This window comes from Nuphar pumila, chromosome 1 (genome assembly GCF_984573655.1).
Source record: "Nuphar pumila chromosome 1, dmNupPumi1.hap1.1, whole genome shotgun sequence".
In the NCBI taxonomy this organism is placed as follows: domain Eukaryota; kingdom Viridiplantae; phylum Streptophyta; class Magnoliopsida; order Nymphaeales; family Nymphaeaceae; genus Nuphar; species Nuphar pumila.
The window spans coordinates 2,495,682-2,519,703 of record NC_143249.1 but is presented as its reverse complement, the minus strand read 5'-3'; the positions used below and the strand labels follow the sequence as shown (position 1 = coordinate 2,519,703).

Here is a 24,022-nt window from a genome sequence, read left to right as displayed (position 1 = left end):
GTAGGGTTGGATGACACATGACAGGACTCAAGTGCAGGAGAAGCGATTGGCAGGATCGAGTCAATAGGGAAGGATATAGGGGGAGGAATATATATGATTATCGACTGTGGCCAATCAGTAGGAGGGGAGGGGTTAGGCTTGGATTTATATGGGAAGACACTTTCATAAAAAATAATGTTTCTACTAATTAGAATTTTATCATGAGTGTTGTCAAAACAGATATGCCCTTTATGTTGACCATTGTATCCTAAAAAAATACATTTATTGCTGCAAAATTAAAGCTTGTGAGCATTGTAAGGTCTCATACATGGGTAGCATCGTGCACATCCAAAATTTTTAGAAATTTATAATCAGGGGCCTTGTTGTACAAAATTTGAAATGGGGACTTCATTTTAAGAACAGGTGTGGACACTCTATTAATCAAGTACACTACTGTCATAAAGGAATAATCCCAAAACTTATAGGGCAGACCATAGTGGGCTAAAAGGGTCAGCCCGGTTTTTACAACACGCCTATGTTTACGTTTAACATACCCACATGTTTGCACACAAGAAGAAATAGATCTATATTCACCACCCCAGTCACTTTGTAGTGACTTAATATGTCTGCCTAACTGATTTTCCACAAGTTTCCAAAAATTTTGAAATATTGAAAGAACCTCTGATGTATACTTGATATTAAAAATCCAGATAAATCTAAAAAAAGTATTCACAAAAGTAACATAGTAATAATGTCCATGCGGACAGAAGCAGGTCCCCACACATTTGCGAAAATCAAATCTAAAGGTTCATCCACTTTGTGAGTTGATGCCTCAAAGGGTAAAGAATGACTTTTACCCTGTTAGGGTGACTTATATATTATTCGTTAGTTTATGAAAAAAAGGCAAACCATGTTTACTAATAACATGTCTAACTATCTTGTCTCATGAGTGTCCCAAATGCCCATGCCATTGATAAACAAAGGCCTTCTCACCAACACACGCGATAGCATGACGAGCCTGAATGGGCTGCAATCCAAGAGTGTAGATTTGTGGTGTATTTTCATCTTCATGACTGAGAGCAACAACAATATCATTTCGTTCAACACCTTCTCGAGTGTTTAATGAGGTTCAGAAGAAGCCCAACAATTATACTTATTATGAGATCATCATCATCAAATAGTTTGGAGGCCATGGTTAGTTGATGCGTAATTGTAAAATCCAAAAAAAAAAAAACTTGAATTCGGGTTAGATCCAGACCTAGACCCAACCCGGAGCCACCTGCGACGCCCCAAGAATTTTTGACTTGTAAAATCCTTTGAATTTTTGGGTAAACTTTTTTTTTTTTTTTGAAAACAAATGCGCAAGTGCAGAAGTACCAAAACAAGGAGAAAACAAGCAGCGAACTCCGGGGCGGGTCGCAGGAGTGAAACAACAAGGTTTTGAAACAACTTTTATTAAATACATTTTACAAATAATACAACAATCTCTCTTTTACAAAACAGCAACTGCCAAGATCTCAAAGTTTCCAGAAGTGTGGGTTCAGAGTACGCTGCCACACATCGAGCTTCATCGCACGCCCAACAAACACCAGTATCCCCATAAAACGGGTCAGTACTCTTTCGAGTTGGTGAGACAAACCAAACCACAATATATTCACGTGTGGAAAACGAAAGCAGGCTTATCATACAACCCATAACATGCTTAACTAATTGACCAGTTACATCCTAAGCAAGTGTACAAAGCTACACATGAAGCAACAAGAGAATATAACTAGCAGGAGTTAATGCGATTAAGCAAAGCATGACATTTCATTTCACAATTCACATCAAGTAGTAAAGTATGCATCAAGGAACATAACCAACTAATATAATAACACAATTCGTATCATTTGTAACATGGTATACATCACAAAACATAAGTAATTAATGTAACAATACAAAAAACTATGACATGCAAACAGATGTGTCATCATGAACTGTGCACAGATACAAGTGGACAAGTATGTGCATCGTACCATAAGTGCAAAAACTAGCCAAGTGACAATACAAAGCATTGCACATTATGATGAGGCAGTTAGAAGCATTTTTCCACGGTAAGGCGTCTCTAGAACGAGTCACGACACATGAAAATGCGTATAAGCCATGTATCTCGACCAAAAGCAAGCTCTTCTCACAAAGTGGGTCCATCGCCCAAAACAAAACTCGCCAAGGAGTTCCAATAATCACACAAGTCTCAAAAGGCTAATAATTTCCATACGAAGTGCCTCGAGTCCCTTCACACTTAGGGAACCATTCAATTTCCAATGGGATGTGTACATTCAAGTATCACTAGCAAGAACATGTGAGTACATTCATTCATGGAATAGCTTTCGTGCTAGGGTGTGTGGCCGTGAAACTATCATTTTGAACACCTTCAAAAATGCCACTTTTTATAACACGTGATGATACTCTTACATCAATACTTAAGTTGTGCCATGTCGTAAATGGCAAGGGGACGGCCATCAACCTCTTAATTTCATAAAAGCCTTATCTTACTTAAACGCATTGGGTAAGGTGTCATAGCAAAGCAGTTTGCGTTCTTTTACAAAAGCAGACATGCGTGCAAAAATGGCTAAGTCCATACAACATCACATTGATAAATTTACCATTTTATTATGCGTACAAAAATCTATATTTAAATATTTTGCTTTGGAACAACACGTGCGCTCATGTTGTGACATGTTCGATCCTTGGAATTATCGGGTTAATTGGACCTGTGCCGCAACCACGCATGCAGCCCCATGGGATGCAGTCCGAAGCCTACTAAGACAATCCATAAGGCATGGCAAAACAGGAAAAGACCCCACAACTGGTTGGAGTCTGTCCAAAACACACCTACAACAAGGTTGACACTCGGTGCCATGGGGCAAACACGCACACAAAGCATAATTTGTATCTAGTCATAATACTTAACATATTCATTAAGACATTGGATCCCGCGCCAAACACACTTGCAGCCCCATAGGCTGCAGCTCGGAGGTCCGCTAACAACGCTAAAAGTGTGGCAAAAAGAAAGAAATCCAGCTGCGAGCTGGAGTTGACCAACACAGGCGCACCAACCTAACAACTACATCGGCGCCATGGGGCACCACACACATGCAGCAGGCCTGACTTGGGGCTGTGCTGCTAAACTGTGGCAGCACCCACAACGAGGTGACAACAAGCTACTTGTTGCTGGTGCTGCACCACCGGGACCAAAAGAGGTGGTCAAGGGAAACTACAACGCGCGGGTTGCAGACAACGAGAAGACCCAGGTCTGAACCGATTGGTCTAGACCCCCACATGATTGCACTCGGTCTTGACAAGGTCTGGACCGTGTGTCCAGACCCCACGTGGTTCGGCTACCAACGAGTGAAGGGGCGCAGGCCTACCAGCCTGCACACGGTTGCAGCCCAACTGGTGCAACGCTGCAGCAGGTCCGTGAGGCACCAACCAACACCGAGGGGAGGGGTGTAGGCCCAGCTGCATGCACCCAGCTGCAGCTCATAATATGAATCAACTAAACATCAACATATATAATTCATACGTAGTTTAATAAATTTACAAAGGATTCAAGTTATATATGCATGTAAGACAATTCAGATCATTGCATCATCATATGCATTCATAATTTTTAACTCAAAGCACATCGCATTCAACCTTGCTAGTGTGTAACTCACACACATATCTTCAAGACATTTTAATCAAATTCAATATACTTATCAATCATGTTATGCATGTATGCTATATTCACTTAGGCAATCATAACACAATTCTCTGCAATAAAACTATGTAGGTGTGATGTGTTATTCACCTAAATAGTCTAAATTAGTCATTTGTCGGTGTGACATATATCATCCACCTATATGCTAACATAAGCATCATAATCATAAGAGGCTCAGGGACACACAAAGTTATACGTAATTTCATCGATAAGCTTTTACTTGACAAAAAATATGTAACCAAAGCACACGAAAGTCTTATGACCCATAAACCAGTTATGTTTCGATATTACTGGCTTGCGGGTATGCACTGCCAAAACGTAGAAACAACTGAGACTAATTTGGACGTCTCTTATTCTATGTATTTTCAATAACCCGAATAGTTAGTTGAATCCCCTCCTAAGGGGGACGACTTTCAATCGAGAGTGAATTCTCTAAAGGCACATAAGCAGTGTTCTGGATGCATCCAACTTTTGCAGAAGTCAATGGGATCTACCACATAGGATAATGTCTGGTAGTCCCTTTCCCTAACTCCAATGATTGAGGAGACCGGATCTTTGCCCGTGGGGTGGTTGTTAACAACCTTTCCATTGGAGTTTTTGTGCTGCTCTGTCCTCTTCCTTGACAAACAATAAGAAGCGAATGGGTGCGTTAGGGGTTGCTTAACTAACGATCCATTCTAATGTTGTGGTCTTTCAACCACTCAAGCATCTTGCCTGTAAAGGCAGATCATTCACCATCTGATGTGATTATAGCATTGTGCATTTAACACTATTCAAGGTCGCACGACCGTCTCATCTGATCATCGCAGTACTAGCTCGTAGTGCATGACTACAAGTACTCTAGGATAAAAAGGGTGTAGTTTCTCAATAGGAACATCAACAAAAGTGTTTCACAAAGATGTAATATTTCTGAAGCTCTACTTTTGACATTCTTTATCTTTTGAAACAACCAACAGTTTGTGCCAACATTTGGCATAAGATTTTCTAGAATCTCATTTGCTACCGTGGTATCAACATGTCTCATATGACTCAATACCGACCTCGATAGACGATGTACGAGTTTCTCAACAGAACCCTCACTAAGAAGTTTGCTCAAGTCAACTTTGCAGGACTGCTCGCTCGAAAAGCTAGGATCCCTGATAGGGATCTCTCTCTTTAGACGAGGATGTTTCGCTAAACTCCCAACTCAACTCTTGTCATAAGAGGGTGAGCGATAAATGTCGCTTGCATCCTCCACGAGGATGCCTTTATAGAGCATGCAATGAGCAAAAACCTGAGCATCATCTGCAATAGCAAGACAGTAACAAAACATTTGCAAAAAATGGAAGCTTGGGCACATAGCGCAATGGCAAGTTAAAGACTGTGAGCAGGAGTGCACACGCAAAGCCTGGGCACAGAGCATGACGACAAAGTAAAAATTGTGAGCAGGAGTGCAAATATAAAGCCTAGGCACAAAGCGCGGCGACAAACGAAAGATTATAAGCAGGAGTATAAATGCAAAGCCTAGGCGCAAAGTGCGGTGACAAACAGAAGACTGTAAGCAGGAGTACAAACGCAAAGCCTAGGCACAAAGCACGGTGGCAAACGAAAGATATGACATAAAGTAAAGGACAAGGATCGCGAAACTAGGTCCTTGAGTTAAATGCGTACTCGTATAAACATATATATATATATTTCTTTATTTAATTATCCTTTTTAGTTAATTGAACTCAATTCAATTGTCCAAGTCCTCCATGCAATCTTTCCCTACCTTGAGAGGTTGCGGTCCTTGTACGCCAGCGGCGTAGACAAGCATGAGCTTGAGCCACGAAGGGTGAGCAAGATCCACCATTCAACCTGCGATGCTTAGAACCTTAGTATGCTAAACAAAAAAAATAACAAAAGGTGGGTCCGACAAGACCCGATGCGAAGCAAAACAAGGGACTTCGCTCCCTGCAGACAAGCTGTAGAGGCAAAGGTTAGGGACCAAAAGCACGAGCCCTGCTTAGCAGAGTGCAGCAGAAACAAAGGATGAGAGCTCTTGCTTTCTGCCAACGAAAAGAGGCAGAGAGGCCTGCTCCCTGCCAGCCAAAACAGCAGAAGTAGGGGGGCAACCCCTGCCAGAACCAAAAAGACAGAGGCAGGGAGCTGTCGCTCCCTGTCTATAGAAGACTCAGGCAACAAAGATCCAACCCCTGTCGACCTGCCAGAGGACAAGGGAGGCCTCGCCCTCCCTAGTCGAAACGAGGAGACAGAGAGGGCGTAATATTATATGCTTTTGTATGATGTGATTGAAATGCCATGTGATAAGAAATGTTGAAAGCATGTGATAAATGTTCATGGTTCATGAAACCTTATTGGAGGAATGTGTGATCTTGTGATTTATTTTACCATGTGAAGTAATACGATGCACATTGCTGATATACATGCTTGTGCCCATATTTGTGGCTATTGACCTCAAGAGCGATCTATTTTTCGGAGAAGTCGATTGTATTGATGCATGTATCACTGTGTATGGTATCTATTAAGGACCTGATCTCCAAAGAATTATCTGAGGGTATGTATGATCAAGATCTAGTAACCGGTTAGAGTGGTAGATTCTTTGTGAGGATATACATTGTCCACAAGTGGGTAGTCGCAAAGATGATGAACTCTTGTGAGAAAATGTATGGTCAAAAACCAAGTATACCATCTAGAGGGTAATTCCTTGTGAGGTCGTGCATTTCTCAGACCAGGTGATCCGACGTTGATCTTGTTAATTATAATAGTGGCTATCGACCCTGAGAGTGGTAATTTGTGTTGATGCGTGTATCACAATGATTTTAATTGAATACGACTTTTGTTGAGGATTGGGTTTCTAAAAGAATCTTTGTGAGGATGTACATTGTCCACGAGCGGGTAGCCGCAAAGACAGTGAACTCCTGTGAGGAAGTGTATGGTTTAAGACCATGTATACCATCTAGGGCAGTAATTCCTTCTGACGTCGTACATTTCTCAGACCAAGCGATCCGATGTGGATCTTGTAAATTTTTATTATCATAAAAAGTTATGGTGAGTTGTGATGATCTTTTGAGAATGATTGAGATAGTCAGTTATGAATCTATAGTTTTGTCTTTCTGTTTTAGCATGATTATATGTTGAACCCAGATGTGTGAATCAAATCTTTATTGATTTTAGATCGTGATTATGTTTTGTACCTTCTATAGAAGGGTAAGTTTTTTTTGAGAAATTATGACGCCTTAAGCGAGTCATAACAGGTGACAGTTGGTTGCGTAAGACCTTGAGAGATAGAAATAAATTAAGGTTGCTCAGGACAAGGAGTTTGTTAGAAATAGTGAGAGCGACAAACAATGACTTGATAATGATTAAATGCAGAGACCCTGTTCTGGAAACGAAAACAAGCTTGTTGCGTGGTAGTTCATAGCTTACGATGAAATGAATCGCCATGTTGTGTTTGACAGTTGCACTGCTTACTCATTTTGAACTGCTTTTTTGTTTTGATACAACTTACCTGTTTAACTGCTGATATGCTTTAAACTGTTTAGCATGCCGAATTAAATTTGCTTAATTAAGCTTCCTGTAGTTTCTCTTGTGCACCTACTAGTTTTTCAAGAAACTAACCCATTCTATGGGTTCAGGTGATGATTAGGTACACCACAGGCGATGACGCGATTGCAAGATTTCATTTTTCCTGCTCTTAGCTCGCGTCCTGGTTGTTTTGGGGTTTTGTAACGGATTTTCCTTTGGATATCCAAATTTTGTACAATTTGAGAACTCCTTTATATGAAAGTGACATTTCCAAGTATTTTGCATGTAACATGTGTAGTGAGTTTTGGTTCTTTTAGCTAACGTGCCCAAAGTTGTCAGCTTGCTTTTCTGATTTTTGACAAAAGAATAGTCTTCTGTTGATTTTATAAACAAACTCTGAAAGGTTCAAAAGTTTAAAATTTTGGGGCGTTACAGTAATGGCTTGGGCTTTATTGAAATACTCAATTATGGAGTCGGAACCCTTCCTTAGATTGCGAAGCTGAGATTTCAACTGTTGTATTTTGGCTCGTGTCTGAGCAACATACATGTTTTTTAGTGATGGCCACACACTAAAAGAGGTTCTTAGGCCAATGACCTGCCTGTGAACTTTGTTCGTCGAAGATGATAGGATCCAACTATGAAAAAGTTGATCCATCCTTTGCCATTCCAAGAAACCAGGGTTTATGACCGGATCCTTCCTTGGCTCAACATTGATAAATTCACTTGAGCATGAATTAGAGCCATACACATAGTCCATGAGGTTATAACTTTACAAAAGCTAAGCAAGGAAAAATTCACTCGGGCATGAATTAGAGCCATCCACATAGCCCATGAGGTTATAACTTTTCAAAAGTGAGATAAACTAGGATTCCCATAAAAAATAGTTGTGGGATGATAGTTTAACATAAAATATTGGAGATTAGTCGATGCATGAATTAAGCATAGGGAAGGAACTTGTCATACTGCTTGAACCAATCGACATGTTCGTGTTGGACGAGATGATGTTGCTGCTGCTATCAGTTATGAAGATGAAAATACACCACAAATCTATACTCTTAGGTTGCAGGATTGCAACTTTGATACCATGCAAGAAATATGCCACTCACACAACACACAATCACACACAGAAACTCAAGGATTAACGTGGTTCGTCTGCACAAGCTTACGTCCACGGTTTCAACTCTCTCTATCTCTCTATGATTTCTTGAGATGAGAGGTTCGTGTTATTATCAATATGTATATATGAGTTTGAGATACAGGACTCCATAATGTGTTTGAGTTCTTTTGATTTAAACAACTTCTTACTTGGATGAATCTTATATTGAAACCCATTTGGATTAGTCTTCTCATATCTTCTTAAACCTTCTTTATCGTGATCAGTTGTGTTTCTTCTTGAACCTTCTTTATCGTGATCAGCTGTGTTTCTTCTTGAACCTATGTTTATGTTTGTTTTTACGCGAGGGTTGAAGCCCACACTATGTTTATGTTTGTTTTTATAAGATCACATCCTCATATATGATATTACAAAAATAATAACAGGTTAGTGAATTTCTGGCACCGAAAGTTCAATGTTGCATGAATTTGGTATTAATGTTTCTCTTCCCCTCTCTCCCCAAGTCTCCAATCTCGCAAAACACTCGTCAACCGTTGGATTTTAGGTCCAGTTTAAAATCTCACTTCACCTAGGATATGACATCCAAAACAGCCAACAATGGGGGCTCTGCATGGTTGGTAGGAGCTGTCAGTGAGTCTCCTTGTGGTGGGAAGTTGCAGGTTCAAACCCCAGTGGTAGGTAGAATAATAACGGGTGGGGGGTCGGCCTAACCCAGCTCGCCTTAAAATAAAATGACACCCAAAATACTCAAATGCGCCAGTGTCTCTGGCTCAGCCCCTCTCCCCCTTATTTGGGTCAGAGATTTAAATCCAAGAGAGTTTTGAAGATTCAAGATCTCGTGCTTGCAAAATCAGGGATTTGGCCCAAGTTCCACAGTATGTTTGCTATGCCCTGTGGTTATTGGATTTTCTCAAGATGCTGTCATTGTCACCATACTTTCTAAAGGTTAGTGAAACAAGAGAAAAATGCAAGTGTAATCACCAGTTGCCATTGCTTTTGCCTTAATCTTGTAAAAGTTTGTTTCAAGATTGAACTTGTGACCAACAATTACAGCTTTTTTACTTCACTACATCTTTCTTCTTGGGCCTCCGTTTCATAGGAAGGAGGGGCCTCTTTCCTACATTTTGGGTAAGTCCTCTAAAAGGTTAAAAAGCCTGTCTTTTTTTTTATAATACTGTGAGAAAAGGCTTGTATTGAGACGTTGGAAATTCGAATCCCAATGGTATGATTGTATAATTGGTAGGGTCTCTGTCTAGACTCTAACCCCAGCTTTCTCTGTCAAAAAAAAAAAGAACAAATGATTTTGGGGCCACAACTGCACGCCCTTCAAAATACTCCTGAGACGTGGGAAAGGAGGAAGATGTGAATGAATTTTCACTTGGACCAGTGACGGTTGAGAAAAAATCTGAAAGCCTCACCCGTCAGCGTGGGCTTCACGTTCCTCATTACCCAGTATTTGTTTCTCATGCTAACAATATAGCCTGTATATAGCGATAATATCATCATTTGCTTTACATGTAAATATCTCAAAAAACAGCAAAAAAATAGGTATGGCGATATATCACGATAAGTTTTGATTAAAAAACATGATATTTTTTCGGGTTCTGTCTTCCAAAATGAAGTGGGTTTAGGAAGAAACTAAATTTTAAGGTATTTATTTGAGTGAGTTCATGATTCCTTAATTTAACTAAGTTCACATGGGTTTATATATCTAAGTTCACATGGCTTATCAAGCATGAGACAACGTCCAGACAGGGACTGATCGTTCCTTGCATGGGTATGTCCCGCATATCAAACATACTTTTAGAGGGCGTTTGTTTTATGCTCATTCCTATCAAAGAGGTTTTCTTTCATAAGAAACATGACCACTTTCTTAGAGGGGATGAAACAAGCATGTCCATGAAAAATATGTGGTAAGACTCACGTAATAAATGCAAACCAACATTCTTGTCAAAATGAGTTCATACCTCTAGGTGTGGACATTGTTCTGAGCAGTCCCGAGAGCCCGATAAGGGCTCAACCCAGTTACAATCGGGCTCGGGCGCAGGTTGGACCTACCACTTTATTCGGGCTGGGTACACAAAGCTCGTCGGGCAGCTCGCCCTCATGGCCACACTTACTTACCTCCCTTTCCCTCCAAAATTTCCCTTTCAAAGGAAATACGCCCCTTCAAGGTGGAAAAAAAAATGCCCATTTTCACGTGAAAGTGAGTTATGTTCCCACCTTTTTCACGGGCGCAAGTCCTCTATCCACGTAGACCTAAAGCTAGAAAAAGCGCAAAGCCCTTTTAGTTTTATAACTGTTCAATAAACAGATACGCACGCGACACTCTCCCCAAAATATAGCGCGCCGTCTCCCTCCCCCATTCGAAAACTCCCAGCAGCAGCAGCAGCTCCTCTTCCTCTCCTCCTCCTGCAAGAGAGAGAAGGAAGGATAAGAGGACTCAGAAAGATGAGCGCGATGCTATCCCTCCGGCGCACCGGCAGATGTCTTCTCCTTCGCCGGCATTCCCTCCGTCTCCTCTTCGACGACTCTTCCGCCGCCTCCTCCTCGACTAAAACGACGACGATCTCTTCGGTCTACGGCTGCAACGCCTCCTTTCCGTTCATCTCCAGGCAGTGGTGGTGTAGGCGTTACGGGGCGCATTCGCGCCGCCTGCATAAGAAGTCCGGCGACTCCTCCGGCTACGCCTCCTCGTCTCCCGTCGGGTGGGTGAGGTGGTATCTCGGGATGATCGAGAGGCACCCTGTTCTCACCAAGAGCGTCACCGCTTCCTTCATCTTCACCGCTGCGGACGTCACCTCTCAGGCGAGAAACAATTCCTTTCTTCTTGAATCCTTTTTTTCGGTTCCTTTTTCCTTTTCTCGTTTTGGGCTTTGTATTCGATTATTGTTATCTTTCTTTCTTGGGTGTTTCATGTTCTTTTACCGCTTCCCTGTTGAAAGAAGACGATGGTTTTAGCGATACATCGGTGCCGACCCTGAATTCTTATTGCACTTAATGGTTGTAAACGAGACGATGGTTTGATCTTGACGGTCGGAACTACCACGGATTGTATTCCAAGAATCATGAAGTGCATGACAAGAATGTATAACTGCAATCTTTTGTGTTGTGGGAACCTTTAATCGACACCACCAATTGATGTACTGGAAAAACCTCCAAGTGAAAATGCCAACGAATGCATTAAAAGAACATCTAAATATCATATTAGAATTTCAGGATTTCGGTGTTATACGTGCTTAGTGTGGATATATCTATACCAGATCTTGGTGGTTGCCTTGCCAGAGTGGAAATCTTGCCTTTTATATAATACCAACTGTTTCAAACTTTTAGTTGTGTAAACATGCGTTTATTCTCAAACAGCCATACAATATCATCTGATTGAATGGACACCCACCACTTTTTGAATCAAAACTTATACGTTCAGTAGCCTTCTACTCTCTCACAATTGCCACTGTTCTGAGCATATAATCCTACAAGTTTCTTTTCTTCCTTTTTTCACTCCTACAGTCTCACAGCTGTGTATGTTCAGTACAGAGATCATTCTTTGTATAATAAACTACCTCCTGAAAGTAAAGAAATATTCATAATTTGTATTTTGCAAAACTTTTGACTGGTCACACCCATGCTTATCAGTCGTGCATTGTTCATTTGACAGCCATAAAGCACAACCACGAGGGACAATGGAGTAGTAAGGATATCGACCTCTGTTGCTTCATCTGATCCTTGCTCTTTTCATAATTGCATGAGTGTAGTACAGAATGTCTCTCTAACTTGGATATCTTAAAGTTTGAGTGGTTTGATTTGTCCGATTTCAGACACTTGAAGCAAGAGGCACCTGAGATAGCTTGGTTCTGTTCAGGATAAAGATGTTTTAGGGCCAGGAAGCTTCATTAGTATTTAGGAAGTTCCATGATTGTCAATCATGATAGAGACAGAACCTTCTCGTTTCTTGTGGGGATGAGTTTGGAAAGTTTAAATTTATCTAGTATTTATGGACTTCAAATCGTGGCATATGTGGCACATAAACTCTTGCCCTATTATGGAGTAGCGGGCTTTGAGTTTGAAGCATTCTCCTACACTTTGGTCTCTTCTTGATGCATGTGGGGCTATCTTGAAGAACATAGTTTTCTTTGTCAACTCCATGAACCTGCTATTATCAGAACACTTTCTCCTAACCTATGTACAACTGGCTTACTCTTCATGTCAAATGCTCTCCATCTGTTAAGTATGGTCCAATCAGATTAGAGACTGGAAGAATGCTGTTTGCTGCGATGGTTTTATATGAAAAATTTGCACAATTAATGCCTTGATGAATGCTCTTTTTCTGCCCTATTTGATGCCAATGAGCACAAAAGAGCTGTATTATGTGTTGAATACTACCTCTTGATTCATTTTTAAACAAACTGAATCATGCTTTTTGTATACGGATGGCAGAAGCACAGAATCATTCAATATGAGCCAGTGTATTGGTCTTCTTGTGAAACTGTTAGCAAAGGAAAATGTTGACATGTCCTCCCAGAAGATTTATACTTCAGAGATTAGTTTTGAATGTTTTATATATTGAAGATGAAATTGTTTATTAATCTATGTCAACCTATACTCCTCAAGCCAATGGAAATAAATAGCATACTCATAAAGTTGGTGAAATGCTTTACAGGCAAACAAATTTTAATTATTGCCAGATTTGCTGATTTCAGCCGTTTGACTGAATTTTGCCTGTATTTGCATGATATAGTCTTTTGGTACCTGTATTCACTTTTTCACAGCCGCACATGTTTTATATTGGATCTTAATTCAACTATCCATCATGACTCCCTCTCTCGTGCCGTTATTGCTACTGTTGTTATTTTTGCTGTTGTTTTTATCATTATTGTCTTTGTTACTGCTATATTTGGTTTAGCTAATATGCACAACTCCCTTTAAGCTTGGAGATTTTTCCTTGTGTAATTTTCAACCAAGGTTTTAAAACTCGCCGAGTCAACTCGTTGACTCGGCTCGGCTCGGCTCGGTCCTCCAGCGAGTCAACCCGGCAAGGCAAACTCGGTTTGCCAAGACTCGGCCTTGACTCGGCCTGACTCGGGCGAGTTCTGGGATGTTTGAAATTTGATTTTTGAGTTTCAAATTACAATTTCGAAATATATAAGTACATATATTTTAACAAGGGTTACCCCGAGATTTTGTATAAAAAAGAAAATAAAAATCATTTAAAGATAAAAAATCATTTAAATCCATAGAATAAAATCGCCATGCTGTTGGAACTACTTTTCACCCAGTGCTATCAACTTATTCTAGCAAAACATTTTAAAGAAATGATTCTCACTATATATGGAGGGTCAAATGTGCCTATAGGAAGTCACATTTAGGTTTCATCATCCATTTGTTATGTGAACAAGCATTGTACAGATTCAAATATTAGTAGTCTTTTTATAGTTGTGCCATTAATATATTTCCTGCATAGTTTTCATACATGAGAAAATTGCTTATTTATGTTGATATTGGGCATTCTGTAAACTTTCAATATGCACATATATCCCTATTTTACATTTATGGATTTGTTAGAGAGGGAATTGAAACTTTTAAAAAAGCTAGCATATATGATTGGCCATTTTAGGAACCGTAGGTAGTAGCAGACTGAATTCATGGTGACCACATCCTCTAATTCAAGTCATGAATTAGTCAAAGTGCTTGTATAGATATCAAATTCAAGCAAACCTCTATAGCTCTTTGCAGTTGTTTTTATATTCTTATAGACATTTGGACAGTAGTGATACTGTCTCTTAGAACATTAGCAAGTGGGAAAAATGTAGTGCCGTGTTGATTACAGTTATGGCAAAGAAATAGAAAACTAGAATTGCCTCCTTGCCTATTCCTTTGCTATTCAAAGTACATTTCCAGAATGTGGCTAAGAAATGGACTTAATGATTATCCACTCCATTGATATTCCATGATGTGCCTTATGTAGAGGTTATAAAATGAATATCATTATATCAGGGCACATATTTGTCCATATCTCCTTTCTGCATGCCATATTAAGTCATTCTGCAAACCTTTATATGTTTAAATGACAATTTATATATTGTTTTTCTTTTAAAATCAAAAGTTAACAAAACCCGGTCCGAGTCACCGAGTTGACCCGCCGAGTCACAAGTCAATAAAGAACGAGTCGAGTCCCGAGTCACGGGTTTTAAAACCTTGTTTCAACAAGGCCTTTCTTGCCACAATGTTTTCACCTTTTTGAATTTTTTTGTACTTTCTAAAATATATAAAGGTAGAAGTGAGGGTAGTTATGTCAAAAATGTATTCATCATACAAAATGAAATTTGTAGGATTTTAAAATCTTCTAGTTCTTACTAATGTTTGGCAAAAATGTCTATTCACATTCATAAATGTTGCATAACCAAATGGTATTTAAACAACCATTTATTATCTCCTTTTCTTATTTAAAGGTAACAATTTAATGGTTAACTCAAATTTGAATTTGGAAATCACTGCTCCCATGCTCCCACAACATCCCTTTCTCCAATAGGAAAAGCTGGAAAATCGTACCTTTCATCAATTCCCTCGTGTAGTTTCCCTTCCTCTCTATTGGAAAAGAGTCAAAAGATAGGTTCCAAAACCAGCCCACCATTTTACATGACTCTTCATGAAAAGATACAATTGTTCTAAAAAGTTATATTCTACATTTGTTTCCCACCTGCTATTCTGTGCATTACGGTATCAAGAGCAAGAAAATCTTAAAGAGAGAAGATAACAATGGAGAGAAATATGGCTAACTTCATTACCAAGAAAATAAGAGTTACAACAATAAAAAGGGTCGACCCTTCACCCTAACATTATAACAATACAGTTCCTAAAATGCCTTTACAACTTTGATAGAATACAGTAACATGAAAAAGTACATGAATACCCTTACAAATTAGAGAGATGTATAATAATGATACACATGATAAATTTCACTGTTTAACACTTCCCCTTACACTTGAGATGATGCAAGAGGAATCATTCCAAGTTTGAAAAGGAAGGATTTAAAGTGTAATGGGGGCTAAGCTCTTAGTAAAAACATATGTAATTTGCTCTTTTGAACCAACATACGCTAGAGCTATGACTCCATATTCATAGGCTCTTATGGTGAAGTGACGATCAATCTCAATATGTTTCATTCTCTCATGAAATTCAGGATTCTTGTCAATACGAATAGCACTCATAGTCACAATATTGAGGTGTCTTTTAAGAAATCGTCATTCCCCGCTCCTCTAAGAGTCATATGATCTATATGACCTCATCAATAGCCTGATCCATAGCCCTATATTCTACCTCTACAGTAGACAAGGCAACTCACTCTGTGTTGCTTTTTACTCTTTCATGAGATTAAAGAGCTCCTGTTAATAAACACACAAATGCCAGTAGTAGAGAGGCGAACTTTAGTCAATCCTCCAAAGTCCGAATCATAAAAGGCTCCAACATCTATAGAGGATGAGGAAGAGAAAAATATCCCAACATGTATAGTTTCCCTCACATATCGGATAATCCTAAGCACAACAACCAGATGCACTGACATAGATTAACTCATGAACTGACCGACAACATGCATTGCATGGGTAATGTCTGGTCTAATGATAGTCAAATATATCAAGCTGCCCACCAATTGAATTTATACTACAAGACCCTTAAGCTTCTCACCATCTGAACTTCCGAGCTTGATATTTGTTTCCATAGGGGTGGAAACCTTTTTGGAATCATCGATTAGCCTGGCTTTAGACATAAGATTTGTTGCATACTTGTGCTGAGATAAAAAGAGACCTCTTCTAGAGTGAACAACCCCAAGACCCAAAAAATACTTCAAATATCCTAGGTCTTTCATCTCAAAGATGTTAACTAGTTTGCTCTTGGTATCAATTATTTTCTGCACATCTCCTTTTATAATCATCTCATTTACATATAGGAGCAATATATATTTTCCTTGAGCAGAATAAGCCACAAACAAAGCAGGGTCGTGATGGCTGCTAAAACCCAAGGGATTTCACAACAGGGCTGAACTTCTTAAACCAGGCACGAGGTGCGTGCTTGAGCCCATACAAAGCTCACCTCAGCCTGCACACCCTGCCTTGAGAATCTGAGTAGCCATGTGGTAGTTCCATATACACTTCTTCCTCCATATCTCTATTCAAGAATGCATTCTTGACATGCAACTGTTAGAGACTCAATTGCCTTATTGCAGCCACAACAAGTAATGTTCTTATACTAGTCATATGAGCAACGTGAGCAAATGTGTTAGCAAAATCAATCCCGAATTGTTGATTATATCCCTTGGCTACCAGTCTGGCCTTATACCTTTTAACAAACTCATTTGCATTACGCTTGATCTTATAGACCCATTTACACCTAACAACAATTTTTTCTCATGGAAGTTCTATAAGATCCCAAACATGCATCCTCTCCAAAGCACTCAACTCCTCAACCATAGCATGTTGCCACTCCTCTTTAGAGGAGGTCTCTCCATAAGAGTTAGGCTTGACATAGAAAAATATTAGAGCTAAATAGGCATGATGTTGAGGAGAGAATGAATCATAGGATACAAAACGAGTGGGAGGTGTTAAAATTGTAATCTCATAGTTAATCTCATATGTCTGATTAACTCTATCATATGTAATCTTATCCTTTAGTTTAGCTTCTTAGTTTAGTTAGAATTAGGCTAGTTAGAATAACTTTTATTTTTTGTTTTAGGACATTGAAATAGGCTTATGCCTTTATTGACTGAAAAGTCAATAAAGCATAGAGCATTAATTGAAGTTGTTGGACTTCCAACAACTCTAATTTGAGCCGTTGGGAGCCCAACGGCTCTCCCTCTCTAAGCTCCTTTTCAGCCCTATAAATATGGGCTTTTACTTCTTGTTTACATAATTTTTTATGTGGGTTTATCCCATTTTAATGAGATATATTTTTCTCTTGGTGTGTGCACTCTTTTGAATATTTCGGTTCTTGTGATGTGTTGAATGAACCTTTGTGTTCATTGAGAAAGATCTTTTGTGAGTTTCTTTTTGAAGTTTCGTTTGGGGTTCTATTTCCTTACATGGTATCAGAGCGATGGTTGTGATCAAGCTACTTATCTCGGTGCATTGGAAAGCATGCCACTCAAGTTTTAAAGGAGAAGAGGCGTTCTTCTTCAAGTATATATAAAAGAGTGATCAACAAGCTTGGAGGTATGTTCATATCTACCATTCGTGGTAGAGTACATCTTTCTTCTCTACTCTCATTGAGTTTCTTTCTTCTTCTCCTTATTAAGCCTTGTAAAATGGATGACAATGATAACGTCACCATTAAACCCATTAAGCTTAATGATTCAAACTACGTCACATGGGCTTCAATTATGAAGTACCTTACGTGGGGAAAGAGATTATGGGGATTAGTAGACGGAACTGATATGGAACCCACATTAATCCTCACCAAGCAAGAAGGGGAAAAAAAATACCTCTCACGGAGGTAGAAAGGATCAGGGCCATTTCCACTTATGAAAAAAATGGAAGGAATGGCGAATGTGTCGTGCCAAAATTATGTCTTGGCTTATTACAAGTGTTGACATAAAGAAATGCTCGAGTCTTGCAAAATTTGAGCATGCTAATGATGCATGAGATTACCTTAAGAGAATGTATTCTCTTAAGGATATTGCACATGCGTGCAATTTACAAATTAAAGTTCAGAATATGGTTCAAGGAGACAAGAGCATTAGAGAATACTACAATGGCTTGTCTGAATTGTGGGAAGAGTTAGCTCTTCTTCAACCAAAGTGACATTGTTCACAAGATATTGAACTCCGCCAAAACCAAATCAATGCGGAACATTTTTTTCATTTTATTAGTGGATTACGATCAGAATTTGAATCCACTAAGTCTATTCTTCTCCATCATGGAAAGGTGCCGTCAATAGAAGATACAATAGAGGATTTGAGAATGGAAGAAAATAGACTAAAAAGTAGAATTTTCAAAAACGATGACGACTCAGTTCTAGCCATCTCTAAACCTATAAACTTTGTTAGGACTTACAAGCATCCCAACTATGGAAGAGGAAATGTTGATTTTGAGAAAAAATAAAATTATTTACTACTATTGCCGTGAACCTGGACATGTGAAAACTCACTCTTCAAAATTAAAGCGACCTTATGAGAAAAAAGTTGCTTCCGTCGGACCACTACAAGAATCAAGCGAAACTTTTATTGGGAGTATGTCTCTTGTACAATTGGTGGAAGCACTCGAACCACTACTCAAGGGAGCATCTTCATCTACGGGAGCTGTTGTCTCTTCTGTGAGCACCTCCGATCCAGGTAAAACTCTATGGCTTCTTGACTCAGGTGCTTCTTTTGATATGACTCTGAATGTTGAAATATTATCTGAATGTCATAACTCAAATGGATCTAATATTTTTACTGCCGATGGAACATCATTAAAAATCGGAGAAATAAAAAAATTTGAAAAAAATTCTCAAAACTTAAAAGGATTTCATATTTCACAAATTAGATATATTCTCAAATTAAATCTCAATCTCTTGTCTGTTTCTGAACTATCTGACTATAGATATAACATTTTCTTCTCCTCTCGTTGTTGTCGAGTGCAGGATCACCAGTCAGGGAAGCTGATTGGGTAAGGCCATAGAGAAGGAGTTTTAGAAATTCTCTAGAATAGGCTTTGTTGTAATGTTCAAAAAATGAACTTGAATCTATGTCACAGGAGACTTGGTCATCCTAGTGTATCCAATATCCATTTTCTTTCAAATATGAAAAACTTTTGTAATTCTGAAACATTTAAATGCGAAAAATGTATTTTGGAAAAAATGAAGAAATTACCCTTTCAAGAAAGAAATTTTGTCTCCTCTCGGCCTTTTGAGTTAGTGCATTCGGATGTATGGGGTCCTGCACTTGTTATATTCGAAGGATTTTTTTCATATTATGTCATTTTTGTAGATGATTTTACACGAAATACTTGGATTTATTTTCTAAAACATAAATCTGAAGTATTTTTTCATTTTCAAATATTTCATAAACCGGTTAAGAATCAATTTAAGAATGATATCTCTATTTTTTGCACTGATTCAAGGGGAGAGTTTTTGTCAAAAGAATTTAATGATTACTTAAATTTACATGGTATTTCAAATCAAAGTTCATGCCCATATACTCCACAACAAAATGGCCTAGTAGAAAGAAAACATAGGCATATTTTAGAAACAACAAGAACCCTACTCGTCACTCATCTAGTTCCAATTTTTTTTGGGTCGAAGCCACTTTAACCGTGGTATATCTCATTAATAGAATGCCATCCTTTGTTTTAAACAATATTTCACCTGTTGAAAAACTCTTCAAACAGATCCCAGATTATTCAAGGTTAAGGGTATTTGGTTGTAAATGTTTTGTTTTCTTCAACAAAAATGGAAAACTCTCACCTCATGCTATTCCATGTGTGTTTCTTGGTTATGCAAGCAATCAAAAGGGTTATAGATGCCTTGATCTCAAAACTAGAAAGCTATATGTGTCACAAAATATATCCTTCTTAGAAAATGAAAGTTTCTTTGAAATTAAAAACTCTACATAAATCGATGAATATTCCTTTTTACTGGACTTAGTTTCAGAGATTGATAAGGAAGATGTTGATCAAGAAGATCAAAATGTGATAAGTACTGAATCATCTCATCCAGAATGTATTCAATACTTCAGACGGGGTAACCTAGAGCAACCTTGTGCTCTAGAAAAATATACGAAAACACAAGATCATATAGAAGCAATAAGATCATCTAGGGTGTCAAAAGTTCCTGAAAAATTTGTATCCTATGAGTCTTTTTCACCAAAGTACCAAGCATATATTGCTCTGTTACATTCCTACATAGAACCTTCTAATTATGATACTACAAAAGAACATCCCGAATGGGTTGAAGCCATGTCATCAGAGTTAAGTGCCTTAGAAAAGGCGAATACGTGGACTATTCAAGATATTCCATCAGGAAAGAAACCTATAAGATGTCGTTGGGTATACAAAGTCAAAACCAAGAGTGATGACACTCTTGAATGTTTTAAGGCTCGGCTACTTGTTAAAGGCTATTCTCAGGAATATGGAATAAACTATGAGGGAACTTTTACACCTGTCGCTAGAATGACTACTGTAAGAACTTTGATTGCTCTTGCCTCTATAAAGAAATGACATATCTTTCAGATGGATGTCAAGAATGCATTTCTTAATGGTAGTCTAGCTGAAGAAGTTTATATGGAACCTCCACCTGGTATTAAGATTCCTCAAGGAAAAACTCTTCGTTTACACAAGGCCTTATATGGACTTAAACAAGCCCCACAGGCTTGGTATGATAAATTTAGTCAAGTTATGTTTGCTTTTGGTTTTCGATTTTGTCATACTGACACAACTTTGTTTATTAAGAAATCTAATGCAGGTATTATTATTCTTATACTTTATGTGGACGACATGATCATCACAGAAAGTGATAAACAGGGAGTTGACAACATCAAAAAATTTCTCAAAAACAATTTTGAAATGAATGACTTGGGTTTCTTAAATTTTTTTCTTGGAATCGAAGTGACCTATTCTCCTAGAGATTATTTACTAACTCAATCGAAATTTGCTATTGATATTATTGACAGGTCTGAAATCACAGATGAAAAACATGTTAACACTTCTGAAGTCGTAAATGCCAAAATGAAGATTGATGATGGAGAACCACTTGAGAACCCAACACCTTACAAACAGCTTGTTAGGACATTGTCTTAGCTTTCCATCACATAACCGGACATAGCACATGCTGTCCACACAACAAGTTAATTTCAGTATGCTCTCACTACTGTTCATATGGGAGCAGTATTACGAATTATCAGATATCTTAAAACCTCCGTTTATAGAGGACTTTTTTTGTCTGCTTCTTTTTCATTATAACTAACTGCTTATACTGATGCAGATCGGGGGGTGATCTTAATGATCGACACTCAACTACTGATCTTTGTGTGTTTTTAGGAGAATCTTTGATTTCTTGGCGGTGCAAGAAGCAAAAAAAAGTCTCTCTTTCATCAATTGAAGCTGAGTACAGAGTCATGGCTACAACCGCTATGGAAGTAGTATGGTTAAGAAGTCTGCTTTAAGACATGGGTGTAGGGATGGCAATGGACCGGAGTGGGCGGGCCCCGCTTTCCCCCGGTTCACTGCCATCCCTACATGGGTGTTATGACTACGTGACCATCACAACTATGCTGCGACAACAAAAGCTCTATTTACATTGCCAACAATCGGACATTCCACGAACGAACGAAGCATGTCGAGATGGATTGCCACTATTTACGAGAGGAATTTCTACACGGCACCATTGATCTCCCGTATGTCTCCTCAGAATATCAGCTGACCGACTTCTTTACCAAACCCCTTGCTGCTCTTCGGTTCCATTTTCTCTTAGACAAACTTTCGGTTGTCCAACCATAAATTTGATGGGGAGTGTTAAAATTGTAATCTCATACGTGAGATTAACTCTATCATATGTAATCTTATTCTTTAGTTTAGCTTCTTAGTTTAGATAGAATTAGGCTAGTTAGAATAACTTTTATTTTTTGTTTTAGGACATTGAAATAGGCTTATGCCTTTATTGACTGAAAAGTCAATAAAGCATACAACATTAATTGGAGTTCTACTCCCAACAACTCTAATTTGAGCTGTTGGGAGCCCAACAACTCCCCCTCTCTAAGCTCTTTTTCAGCCCTATAAATATGGGCTTTTACTTCTTGTTTACATAATTTTTTGTGTGGGTTTAAACTTTATCCCATTTTAATGAGGTATATATTTTCTCTTGGTGTGTGCACTCTTTTGAATATTTTGGTTCTTGTGAGTGTGTTGAATGAACCTTTGTGTTCATTGAGAAAGATCTTTTGTGAGTTTCTTTTTGAAGTTTCGTTTGGGGTTCTATTTCCTTACATGAGGTACAAATACTTTGGAGCTTCTACGTACCAGAGACAAGGGAGTTGAAGCTGTCTTTAGACCATAGTGACAAATATCAGCGATATTTTGAAAACATCACGAAAAAATGTGATATATTAGCTTACCATTTTAAATATTAAAATCTTGCGATATTTTTCAAAATATCGTGATATTTTTGACAAAACCAAAATATCACCTTTTTATCATGATATTTACGTTTTTATCATGGGATTTAAAATAAAAAAGTCTCTTGCTTTAAATTCATTTAAAATGCATTGAACAACATTATTTCCAAGTGAATAAATTCTCATTAAACTATCTTTTAATTCATCTTTCTCTCTCTCATTTAATAGCAATAAAACCTTCTCTCATCCACCAAAAACATAAAACGAGTTTCTCAACAAGGCAACTTTGGAAAGTGTTCATGATAGAGAACGATTTCCTAAAATCTATCTTGAAAATAAAAACTTTAAATGCATTGAAAATAGGAAAGGTCTCCTAAAGTCTAACATGTAAATTAAACCCATATTTTGAAGTTTTAAATGATTTTATTTAGAAGTTTCAATTTTGGACAGGACCTTGAACCCATATCATTTTCTAAAATTTTATTTTGCCCCATATTTATTGAAATATTTATTTCTTTATTTTTAGCTGATATTTTTTTCAGAAAAAACCCGAGATAAATAAAAAATTTCAAAATCTCACGAAAAATATTGGTGATAATTTTTTGTTTTAAACTTTTGTCACTATGATATAGACTCATGTGCTCTGGGTTAGCTGAGAACGAATCAAAATTGGCTTCTAAGTTTCCTACCTCCTCTAACTCCATCTGATCAAGGAAATGTATTTCTACTACATTTTCTTGCCTTCTAACATAAGTCTGTCCAAATCTGTTATTCGTATTAACCACTTCCTCCCCCTGAACCTCCACACTCTTTTCAACTACTTTTTCTTTAGGAAATGGAACCAATAAAGAGAAGTCAACACCCTCTTTTCCTTCATGCTATTTTTTACTAAAAATAGGTGTCCTCATGAAAAACTTGCCTTGATATCCAAACCCTTTGCTCAATCAGGTCATCGCATTTATACCCTTTCTGTACATGAGAAAATCCTAAGAAACAACACTGCATTGATCATGGTGAGAGCTTATCCCTATATCTGCCAGCTATGTAACAAGGACTCTTCTAAAAGGGAAATGCACCCGCGTCGCACCCGCACCCATGCGGGTGTGATACTTGGACATAACTTCCTTTGTGTCAGGTGAAGTGAACCACACCGAGGTCCATTTCTTTTCCAAAAGTAGATTCGGTTAACCCTAACCAAGTCTAGTTTTATCTAATATTATATATAAATAAATATGTGCACACACACATATATATATCTTATCATGATGCTTTTGTATTTCATTAGTGTTAACTTAAAACTGTTAAAATTATATATATATATATATATATATATATATATATAGTAGCATGTATCTTTAAACACTTAAAGTGTTTGAAGATTGTTTGGATGAAGTGTCGCCATTGATCGTGCACGATCAAACGGCGACACTGTCGTCTATTTTTTTTACGTTCCAGACTTTTAGAAGTGGTCTTGACTGTTGCTAAAAGTCTGGGCGGAAAAAACACACATTTAGCAGCGGTTCAAAAATTGCCACTAAATTGTTTTCTTTAAAAAAAAAAGATGCGTGACATTACACCGTGCCTTCGAATAAGTTTGAGGGAA

The 24,022-nt window shown here is 38.2% G+C and overlaps 1 protein-coding gene across 1 annotated transcript in view; it reads left to right on the top strand.

The window, feature by feature from the left end:
• Window positions 1-10,757: 10,757 nt before the first annotated feature.
• LOC149847669 (uncharacterized) overlaps window positions 10,758-24,022 on the top strand; it is a 31,688-nt gene continuing 18,423 nt past the window's right edge. Inside the window, exon 1 of the mRNA XM_090009157.1 lies at window positions 10,758-11,150. Within this exon, the coding sequence (XP_089865283.1) occupies window positions 10,794-11,150 (357 nt within the window). The 5' untranslated portion in view covers window positions 10,758-10,793. The remainder of the gene's footprint in view (window positions 11,151-24,022) is intronic.